Source organism: Amblyraja radiata, chromosome 18 (genome assembly GCF_010909765.2).
Source record: "Amblyraja radiata isolate CabotCenter1 chromosome 18, sAmbRad1.1.pri, whole genome shotgun sequence".
NCBI classification, from domain to species: Eukaryota; Metazoa; Chordata; class Chondrichthyes; order Rajiformes; family Rajidae; genus Amblyraja; species Amblyraja radiata.
This window is the reverse complement of record NC_045973.1, coordinates 3,081,843-3,093,889: the sequence shown is the minus strand read 5'-3', so window position 1 is coordinate 3,093,889 and position 12,047 is coordinate 3,081,843. Positions and strand designations below refer to the sequence as shown.

The 12,047-nt window shown below is 41.0% G+C and overlaps 1 protein-coding gene across 15 annotated transcripts in view; it reads right to left on the bottom strand.

Annotated features, from left to right (window-relative positions):
• Positions 1-12,047, bottom strand: part of LOC116983051 (sarcolemma associated protein) — a 124,628-nt gene that overhangs the window by 57,816 nt on the left and 54,765 nt on the right. For 7 of the 15 annotated variants that reach the window (XM_033036593.1, XM_033036595.1, XM_033036594.1 and 4 more), the window contains exons 12-13: positions 4,617-4,667; positions 1,300-1,365 (exon numbers count right to left, since the gene is read on the bottom strand). The exons of 4 other annotated variants lie outside the window; for them this stretch is intronic. In XM_033036593.1, the coding sequence (XP_032892484.1) occupies positions 1,300-1,365; positions 4,617-4,667 (117 nt within the window). The remainder of the gene's footprint in view (positions 1-1,299; positions 1,366-4,616; positions 4,668-12,047) is intronic. 4 more of the 15 variants (XM_033036598.1, XM_033036601.1, XM_033036602.1 and 1 more) reach the window with 1 other exon arrangement.

Here is a 12,047-nt window from a genome sequence, read left to right as displayed (position 1 = left end):
AGTAGCGCCTCTAACACCATAGTCATTCTTGCTTTTGAGGGAGTGCAGCGTAGGTTTACAAGGTTGATTCCCAGGATGCTGAGAGAATGGAGCTGCTGGGCTTGTATACTCTGGAATTTAGAAGGATGAGAGGAAAACCTATTGAAACATATAAGATTATTAAGGGTTTGGACACGCTAGAGGCAGGAAACATGTTCCCGATGTTGGGGGAGTCCAGAACCAGGAGCCACAGTTTAAGAATAAGGGGTAAGCCATTTAGAACGGAGACAAGGAAACAAAGCCTTTACCTTATCAGATTAAAAATAGCATAATGCATAAGTAATAATTTATTTTAAGATTCATGACCTAATCCGCCTCAGACTTAAATCACCACTGTAAAAAAAAAAAAAAAAAAATCAAAACCCAGAGCAAATTCAGGAAAAAACAAATGGAAAACGGAGTTGAGTACTCCAGCCATCCACTTTAAATCACTATTGTAGACTAAATGGTAGACACCGATTGACCCAGCTTCATTCTGGCTCATGGTTCAGAATGGTCAGGTTTCAGGCTCCTTATTTACCTGTTAGACCTGGAAAATTCAATGATTGTGGACAAAGAACTCAACAACAATCTCTTCCCAGAATCAGAAAGAAAACATACATGCCCTGGGAACAATATGAAGGACAACACTAAAGCTTACTATACTCCATCATAAATTATTTTCAGGAGAAGTTACAATTTAACTTTAGCACTGACATCAACTTTTATAAGTATTTCAACAATTGTGAGTTTAGATGGGCATCTTGGATAGCATGGACAAGTTGGGCCAAAGGGCCTGTTTACGTCGAACGACTCCATGTGCTGGCAATGGAAATCATCACCAAGCAACCGTTTGATGAGGTATGGTCAGAATTTGCCACTTTACACCATAAATACAATTAACCACCACAACTCAATCAGTAAAATGTCAAATGCAGGAATCACCTAATAGAAATCCTTTAAAAAAAATTAAGTCGGAAACTGGAAATTTCCTTCTCAAAGTCATCAACTTCTCTTTTAGTTGCGTACAGTGTGTTATTCACGGCAATGGCACACAACTTCAAATTGTTGGCTTTAAAAAGGAACAAGGATAAACAAAGAACTGGAAGCTTAATTTTCCTTCTATATTAGCTTACAATTTAAAATACTTAAGCTTTCAGTTTTAAGTCATTCTTGATATTATGGAATCATTCCAATATCATGAACTGCTAAATATTGATGTTGTGAACGTTTTTTTCTGAACCCTAGAATATCAACAGTGTAAATCATACGTGTACTCACTCTTGCACTGAATGAATTGTTGCAATAGCTCAGAGCAGTTCCCTCCACTCTTTAGTAGGAAGTGCTCTATTAGAAAGAAAGAATCTTCAATTAAGTACTTGGATAAAGTGTGTGGAAAGGAACTGCAGGTGCTGGTTTATGCCAAAGATAGACACACAAAGTGCTGGAGTAACACAGCGGGTTGGGTAGCATCTCTGGAGAAAAAAGGATGGGGGCGTTTCGGGTCAGGACCCTTCTTCAGACACAGAGTCCGAGGTGCAGCAAGGTACAGCAAAGAAGGCCATAGGAGGATCCTTCTTCCCTGTGGCTATCAACCCGTACAACTCTTCTCCCCCCCCCCTTCTGTCATGGGGTAGACTGACCCCCCCCTCCCCCCACCATTTTTGCACATCCCTCAACCTGAACTTTTCCACTCAATCATTTTATTTCATCTTTGTGCAATATTACACATGTGCTGTGCAACAAATGGTCACTAAAACGTAATTATTACATGGTTAATTCCCGGGATGGCGGGACTGGCATACGCTGAGAGAATGGAGCAGCAGGGCTTGTATACTCTGGAATTTAGAATGGGGATCTCATTGAAACATATAAGATTGTTAAGGTACACAAAATTGCTGGAGGAACTCAGCGGGTGCAGCAGCATCTATGGAGCGAAGGAAATAGGCGACGTTTCGGGCCGAAACCCTTCTTCAGACTGATGGGGGGTGGGGAAAGAAAGAAGGAAAAAGGGTAGGAGGAGGAGCCCGAGGGCGGGCGGATGGGAGGGTGGGAGGAGACAGCTAGAGGGTGAAGGAAGGGGAGGGGACAGCACAGGCTAACCAAATTGGGGGAATTCAATGTTGATGCCATAAGGGCGCAAGGACCCCAGACGGAATATGAGGTGCTGTTCCTCCAATTTCCGCTGTTGCTCACTCTGGCAATGGAGGAGACCCAGGACAGAGAGGTCGGATTGGGAATGGGAGGGGGAGTTGAAGTGAAGATTGTTAAGGGTTTGGACACGCTCGAGGCAGGAAACATGTTCCCGATGTTGGGGGAGTCCAGAACCAGGGGCCACAGTTTAAGAATAAGGAGTAAGCCACTTAGAACGGAGACGAGGAAACACTTTTTCTCACAGAGAGTTGTGAGTCTGTGGAATTCTCTGCCTCTGGTGGAGGCGGGTTCTCTGGATGAATTCAAGAGAGAGCTAGATAGGGCTCTTAAAGATAGCGGAGTCAGGGGATATGGGGAGAAGGCAGGAACAGGGTTGTGGATGATCAGCCATGATCACATTGAATGGCGGTGCTGGCTCGAAGGGCCGAATGGCCTACTCCTACACCTATTGTCTATTATTACAATGCACATGACACTTTCAATGCCTTGTAACTGTATTTTTTGACCAGTGGCTGACATCATTTCCCTCCGGGATAAATAAAGTTGTATCGTATCGTAAGAGTCCTGACATGAAACGTCACCCATTTTTCTCCAGAGATACTGCCTGACCCGCTGAGTTACCCCAGCAATTTGTGACTAACTTGGATAAAGTGTCCTGCTTGGCAAACGAGAATGACTGGAATCAATAACGTGAATGGATAAATTATTTTCTGACAATAAATTCATAATGTCGGGGTGAACATGCTGACAATGCAACAGCATATTTCTGGATGGATTTGCAGACTAAATTCATACATCACGTTTCTCCAGCTTTTTTTTTATCTACCAGCAACTGGCAATGTAACTTTAGAGCTGTAAACTGTAAATTCACCATTCTCGCTCCAACGTTGCATTTATTGATTAAAAAAGTGACCAGTTTGATTTTAAACTTCAACCCTTAGGTTTGTCAATGACACCGGCATGGTCAGTACAGACCTTAAATCAAGGGTTCCCAACCTGGGGTATATTTACCCACAGGGGGTACATTTCACCTACCCAGGGGGTACATTTGTTGATTGTGGATTTGTACATATTTTTTCTCATTGACTGACTGTGTTTGGTTCTGGTATACCAGTGTCTGTTCATCATTAGTTGTTCATAAATAAGTGAAATCAAGAAGATTGAGGGGGGATCTTATAGAAACTTCTCAAGGGGTTGGACAGGCTAGATGCAGGAAGATTGTTCCCGGTGTTGGGGAAGTCCAGAACAAGGGGTCACAGTTTAAGGATAAGGGGAAAGTCTTTTAGGACCGAGATGAGAATTTTTTTTTCACACAGAGAGTGGTGAATCTGTGGAATTCTCTGCCACAGAAGGTAGTTGAGGCCAGTTCATTGGCTATATTTAAGAGGGAGTTAGATGTGGCCCTTGTGGCTAAAGGGATCATGGGGTATGGAGAGAAGGCAGGTACAGGATACTGAGTTGGATGATCAGCCATGATCATATTGAATGGTGGTGCAGGCTTGAAAGGCCGAATGGCCTACTCCTACACCTATTTTCTGTTTCTATGTTTCTATGAAATGACGTTGTTATGTGCTATTAAAGTTGCCATGGGTAAACGGGATGAAAAAGGTTGGGAACCCCTGACTTAAATAAAGGATTATCCAAAAGTTTTAAATATTTAGACTACAATAAAAAAAAGTTCTTGCAGTTACAACATTGGTCCTCTAATATTAACTGTATAAACTGCTTCATCTCTATGATAAAGGCAGCATAGCTCTGCAATAAAAACAGATAGCTGAAAATGATTCCATTTTGTTGACTTAATCTTTTTAAAACATCAGACTGGATCTAAGTCTCAACCAAACAATGAGAAACATTCCTTCTTCTGAAGGCTGCAAGGGACCTTTGTAAATTTGAAATCTAAACCCCCCCCCCCTCCTCCAGGACCCAAAGCAAACATATATTCATATTTTGTTTTCCTCCTGAAACGGCATAAGGCTTACATAGAAAATTAAAGTAGCGTGTGTTGCTCTGAAAATTGGGCTAAAGGACATTCTGGTAGAAGGGTTTTAAGCTACCACAGATCATTGGACACCTGATCCTAGTTTGAGCAGACAATGAATCCCTAAAATTGAGGAATGACCCTACTCCCCTTCCTCTCCTTCACTTCTTCTCCTTAATGAAGACAAAACTGAAAGGACACAAAGTGCTGGAGTAACTCAGCAGGTCACGCAGCATCTCTGGAGAACGTGGATAGGTGACGTTTAGTGTCAGAACCCCAGTTCACTGCCTGATCTGCTGAATTACTCCAGCACTTTGTGCCCATGTGTAAACCAGCACCTGCAGTTCCTCTTTTCTAATATACAAAACTGAATGCATTTTAACAGATAAATTGTGCTGATATCAATAACCTGATCAGCAGGTTTTTCATCAATAGTTTGTGAAAAATTGCATTGGTACACTACCTTCATCTGTGCCTCCATTAATTTTAGATAACAAGTCATCAACTTGGATTCCTATTGTTACCAAAACAGAAAATTCACTTTAGTTCTAATAATGAGTGGTCGTCTTATAACAAAAGCATGAAACAAACTTTCATTTAAACAACTGTATTTGAAGGCATTGTAAGGCTTACTTTCAAAACCCAACTGCATATTAATTTTCGCATTATTTCCATTGAAAAAATCAGTTTACAAGTTTCAAACTCTATCTTGTTTAATGCGTCAAGAAATAATTGAATGTTGAAATATTTTTCCGCCATTCTGTTATGCATATATCTTTTCCAGAATGATCAAAGCAAAAATGAAATACCACGTTATTCATGATACAACTCCAAATTATTTACAAACTATCAACAGGCATAAAACAGAAGAAAGCAAAGCCAAATCTGGCCAAGAGCAGTCCCCTAAAAAATCGCCTAAGTGGGGACAGGCTCATAACCAAACTCTATACCACATAATTGCCAAATCTGGCAAGCACAAATGATGTTCATTCTGGTTTGTTCTCAGGAGAAGTCATCAACCTAAAGCATTAAAGGGCCTGTCCCACTTGGCGATTTTTTCTGCGACTGTCGGCATCATCGACTGTCGTATCAGGTCACCGAAAAAGTCGCGGCGTGACGACGTACTGACGTGCGGTGTTTCCTCAAGTGTCGCAACATTTGTTTTTGGTCGCCACTGGATTTTGAAATGTTCAAAATCTTTCAGCGACCAGGATACGTCAGTCAATGACACCGGCAGTCGCCGAAAAAATATCGCCAAGTGGGACAGGCCCTTAACTGTTTCTCTTCACACGCGCAGACTGTCCTGCTGTGTATTTCCAGCATTTACTTCTGGAGTTAGCATACAATATAATTTATGCTATTGCAATGCAAGTCTAGATATTATAGTGATATGGCATTTTGGATAATAACGTACAGAATTGTAACTGCGGGAGTGAGGGAACACACGCCGTTCTCATCCAAACATTAATCCATCCATTTCAAAGACAACTTGGAAGGTAGACAAAAATGCTGGAGAAACTCAGCGGGTGAGTCAGGCAGCATTTTAGTCTGAAGAACGGTCTCGACTCGAATCGTCACCTATTCCTTCGCTCCATAAATGCTGCCTGACTCACCTGCTGAGTTTCTCCAGCATTTTTGTCTACCTTCGATTTTTCCAGCAGCTGCATTTCTTTCTTAAACAAAGACAACTCAGGGCCACTTTTGTGTTCGGATTGTCTCTGTAGTACGTCACCCAAATGTGTGGTGAACCAAGAATCATGAAAAATTTACAACAGAGAGGGAAGCCTAAAATCGCCTAAGTGGGGACAGGCCCATAACCAAACTCTATACCACATAATAGATTGATTCTAAAATGCAAAATAAGTGGCACCACGATAAATAAACGATGCCTTCCTGTTAATGATTTTAAAATGAAGGCTGCAGTTGGCAGGGTTTCATATTTACACAAACTAATGGAATGACATAAGAAAGAATAGCAAGTTATTTGTCACATAATTTTCTTCTAGTTTATAAATAAGCTAACTCCCCTTGTGGCTACAAAGCAGCTTGATTGTTGTAGAACTTGCCATCGGCTTCATGGTGATGGATGCCAACTCATTTATTCAGGATCAAAAGGAGAAAAGTGACACAATTCTAAAGCCCCTGCAGAAAAAGCTGTCCACTTGACACAACAAACAAGCAAATTGTTCCGATGATCATATTGCAATAAACAGATTTGCATGAAGGAAGAAAGGTCACTGAAGACTCAGATGTAGAAGTGCTATCAACGAGGTGCATATTTTAAAGATGTTTTAAGCTCCATAATTCAGACCAAAAGTTCAGACCAGAACGCTGAACCCTTTACTACCTTCTATCTTCCCTGACCAAGCAAATTTTGGATTCAATTTGTGGAGGAAGGAACTGCAGATGCTGGTTATAATAATAATAATAATAAATTTTATTTGCGGGAGCCTTTCAAAGTCTCAAGGACACCTTACAGAAATTAACGAGAGAAAAAATATATAGTCGGAGTAAAATAAATAATAAGGATATCACCAATACACAAATTAAAGACAGAAATCGCTCCAAAGACAAAAAATCAAAAACACAATGTGAATAACCAAAAGATAGGCACAAAAAGCTAGAGTATCTCATTGGATCAGACAGCATCTCTGGAGAAAAGGAATGGGTGACATTTGAGAAGAAGGGCCTCGACCCAAAACATCATCTATTCCTTTTCTCCAGAGATGCTGTCTGACCCGCTGAGTTACTCCAGCTTTTTGTGCCTATCTTCAGTTTAAACCAGCATCTGCAGTTCTTTGGATTCAACTTGTAAGTCATCATGGACGACATGTGAATGAATCTTCTGGACCAGCTTACCACAAGGGACCTTGTGAAAAAGCTCAAATAGACAACATTCACTGTCCTGTCTTCAATCATCTTCATCACTTCCTCTAATAACATCACATTTCTGAGACACTATCACATGCTATCAAGTCTTGTCCACCATTCAATATGATTACAGCCGATCTTACCGTAACAATTCATTCCTCTTTATCGGTGCTAACCTTTCACCACCTTGCTTACCAACTGTTCATCGACATTCACCGTAAAAATATTCAAAGACTTTTCTTATACCACTCTTTGGGGAAAATGTTTGCCAAAGATAAAATTCATTGCTTCATCTCCATCTTAAACAGACAACCTCTTATTTGTAAATAGTGATTTTTAGTGCTAGGTTCCTCCACAATTATACCTATTTTGCAAATCTACCCGAACAAGGCCTTTTACGATCTCATAGCTTTCTCATAAGTCACTCTCACTCTGCTAAACATTCCTCACAAGACCACCTGCCCATTCCCGTGTAGGTCTTTAGTTTTGTAGATACAGCGCGGAAACAGGACCTTCCGCACACCGAGTCGGAATTTCTTTAAAGTTTCAATTAGATTACTACTTGTTCTTCTAGTTTTCTCAATCTCTCCTCACCTGGCAACCCTGCATCCATGAACCTGTCCCGTAAACCTCTGCTGCACTCATGCATTCGGCTGTGGTGGTCAATGGCAAACTCAGTTTTCATTCCTTCATGCTGCATCCCTTGGACTGAAGGGAGAGAAGATGAGGACTTCACTGAGGGAGCTGTCGTGATGGCAGGGCAATTCCATTAATGGGGCTATCAAAGGCGATTGAGCAGAGTAGTAGCTAGAGAGGTATCGTGATAAACAAAGTGCCAAAGACTTGGCTGTTGCAAAGTTGGAACTGCAGAAATCTGTGAGTGGGCGAGATCTTTTCTCTGGTGGAAGCAACAAAAGTGGAGATGGGAGGGAGAAAGGGGATGTGGTGGAAATCAAGACTAAATAGTGGTCACAGATGATCCATCTGTGAGTGAAATAAAGTGATTATGCGAGGTAGCAGCACTTGGCTGACAAAAAAATATGGATAAACAATCTTAAATAGAATGAGATTAGGGGAGGATTGGATAGCATCAAGATGAAAGTTTGCACCTACAAAAACAAAGGTTTATGTAGGTGCAAAGAATAAGGGGCGAGCCATTTAGAACGGAGACGAGGAAACACTTCTTCACACAGAGAGTTGTGAGTGTGTGGAATTCTCTGCCTCAGAGGGTGGTGGAGGTAGGTTCTCTGGATACTTTCAAGAGAGCTAGATAGGGCTCTTAAAGATAGCGGAGTCAGGGGATATGGGGAGAAGGCAGGAACGGGGTACTGATTGTGGATGATCAGCCATAATCATTGAATGGCTCCAAGGGCCGAATGGCCTACTCCTGCACCTATTGTCTATTGTTTCTAAAACACTCCACTTGCCCCCGAGACAAGTCTTTCTGATCATCTATAAATATGACTGCTCTGAGAAAGGACTTCTCCATCACTGATCTAAGGCATATGAATTATGGCAGTGGTAACGAGCACACAGTGCCCTCTGGTGGCAACTGTGCTCCCACAACATTCCACAATTAGGCGTTGAACAAGCACAAAGCTGAGCAAAAGAACTCATGTGCAACTTTTGAAAGGCAGATAGAAAGTGCAAAAATGAAGTGTTGAACAAATGTTTGAAAAAATATATCTCAAAGTTAAACGCAGAAGTGGCCTGCCTTGCAATTAAAAATCAGATGTTCTATTAAATATTTTTTTTTAAATTACTGATGTTGTATCCTTTGGCTGAACCACATCGGTTTTCCTGAAATTGATCAATAATTCCCACTATTGCTGAAGTGTTTAAGAAGGATCTGCAGATGCTGGAAAATCGAAGGTAGACAAAAATGCTGGAGAAACTCAGCAGGTGCAGCAGCATCTATGGAGCGAAGGAAATAGGCAACGTTGCACCCGCTGAGTTTCTCCAACATTTTTGTCTACCCACTATTGCTGATACTATTTTATAAATGACAATTAACATACTTTGGATTTACAAAGAGGCAATAACTCAAATCCGATGCATCTCGGTGGGAACCTGGGAAGATCTAAAAATACCTTAATTGGAGCATGTGACAATAAATGTGAGTCTGAAATAGTGAAAAATGGCAGTTTCTGGTGGGAGATAAGACACAGAGTGCCGGAGTAGCTCAGCGGGTCAGGCAGCATCTCGAGAAAAAGATTGGGTGATGTTTCAGGTCGGGACCATTCTTCAGTCTGAAGAAGGGTCACAACCAGAAACATCACCCATCCTTTTTCTTCCGAGATACTACCTGACCAGTTGAGTTACTCCGGCATTTTGTGTCTATCTTTGGTGTAAACCAGCATCTGCAGTTGTTAGTTTCTGGTGGGAATTGTGCAAAGATCCACATCTGACAGCAGTGACTCACAGAGGGATAATTAATTATTTCAAAAGGGAAAGAAACAAATGTTGTGATTTAGTTTATTATTAGCTATGGGAAATGACTGCAATCTATCAGATTGACAGCGCATTAAAAAGCATTGTATTTAATCAAATACAATCTGCATGAAATTACAAGTATTTCAATATTCCAAAATAGTCATCAACATATGGAGAGAGATAGCAGTGCCCTCCATAATGTTTGGGACAAAGACCCGTCATTTATTTACCTCTGTACTCCACAATTTGAGATTTGTAATAGAAAAAAAAAATCACATGTGGTTAAAGTGCACATTGTCAGATTTTAATAAAGGCCATTTTTACACATTTTGGTTTCACCATGTAGAAATTACAGCAGTGTTTATACATAGTCCCCCCATTTCAGGACACCATAATGCTTGGGACACATGGCTTCACAGGTGTTTGTAATTGCTCAGGTGTGTTTAATTGCCTCCTTAATGCAGGTATAAGAGAGCTCTCAGCACCTAGTCTTTCCTCCAGTCTTTCCATCACCTTTGTAAACTTTTATTGCTGTTTATCAACACGAGGACCAAAGTTGTGCCAATGAAAGTCAAAGAAGCCATTATGAGACGGAGAAACAAAAATAAAACAGTTAGAGACATCAGCTCAACCTTAGGCTTATCAAAATCAACTGTTTGGAACATCATTAAGAAGAAAGAGAGCACTGGTGAGCTTACTAATCGCAAAGGGACTGGCAGGCTAAAGAAGAGCCCCACAGCTGATGACAGAAGAATTCTCTCTGTAATAAAGAAAAATCCCCAAACACCTGTCCGACAGATTGGAAACACTCTTCAGAGTCAGGTGTGGATTTGTCAATGACCACTGTCCGCAGAAAACCATAAACAGAAATACAGAGCCTATATTGCAAGATGCAAACCACTGGCTATCTGCAAAATAGGATGGCCAAGTTACAGTTTGCCAAGAAGTACTTAAAGGTGCAACCACAGTTCTGCAAAAAGGTTTTGTGGACATATGAGACTAAGATTATATTACATAAGAGTGATGGCAAGAGCAAAGTATGGAGGAGAGAAGGAACTGCCCAAGATCCAAAGCATACCACCTTATCTGTGAAACACGGTGGTGGGGGTGTTATGCCCTGGGCATGTATGACTGCTGAAGGTGCTGGCTCACTTATCTTCATTGATGATACAACTGCTGATGGTAGTAGCATAATTAATTCTGAAGTGTATAGACACATCCTATCTGCTCAAGTTCAAACAAATGCCTCAAAACTCATTGGCTGGCAGTTCATTCTACAGCAAGACAATGATCCCAAACATACTGCTAAAGCAACAAAGGAGTTTTTCAAAGCTAAAAAATGGTCAATTCTTGAGTGGCCAAGTCAATCACCCGATCTGAACCCAATTGAGCATGCCTTTTATATGCTGAAGAAAAAACTGAAGGGGACTAGCCCCCAAAACAAGCTCAAGCTAAAGATGGCTGCAATACAGGCCTGGCAGAGCATCACCAGAGAAGACACCAGAGAAGCAACTGGTGATGTCCATGAATCGCAGACTGCAAGCAGTCATTGCTTACAAAGGATATGCAACAAAATACTAAACATGACTACTTTCATTTACATGACATTGCTGTGCCCCAAACATTATGGTGTCCTGAAATGGGGGGACTATGTATAAACACTGCTGTAATTTCTACATGGTGAAACCAAAATGTATAAAAAATGCCTTTATTCAAATCTGACAATGTGCACTTCAACCACATGTGATTTTTTTCTGTTACAAATCTCAAATTGTGGAGTACAGAGGCAAATAAATAAATGATGGGTCTTTGTCCGAAACATTATGTAGGGCACTGTATGTGGCTGTCATCAGCATCCCCATATCTTTCACTCACTAAAGTACCCAAACAAGTTAGCATCTCCTAAATTCATGCTCATTTTACCCATGATATGTCTGAACGTAAAACAGACTTCAAGTACTGCCACACCATTAAAATAACCATAAATAGAAGTCAATAATATCCACAAAGACTATAATAATAAATTGAATTTATATAGCGCTTTTCAGGGACTCAAAGTCGATTTACAAGGCAAGGCAAAAAACAAAAAACAAAACAAAACAAACCAAAAAATGAGCAACAATTCAAGCACAGATGAAAAGGGAGGGGGACGTGGGGCTAAGGATAGGCAGAGGTGAAGAGATGGGTCTTGAGGCGGGACTGGAAGATGGTGAGGGACTCAGAATTGCAGATCAGTTGGGGGAGGGAGTTCCAGAGCCTGGGAGCTGCCCTGGAGAAGGCTCTGTCCCCAAAACTGCGGAGGTTGGATTAGTGGATGGAGAGGAGACCGGCTGATGTGGATCTGAGGGACCATGGCGTTCTCATCTTCTCAACTTATCTGCAGCCTTTAATAGAGTTGACCATACCATCTTAATTCAGAACATTTCTAATGCTTATTTAGTTAATTACAGTTCTGATACCCTTGACTAGTGGCTCCCAAACTTTTAGATCCACAGCCAAAAAAATTGATCGAGCAATTTGATTTACGGCCCATATTTTAAAGATGGCATGATCAATACATACATCATTCTGTCAAATGGATTTAAGTTTT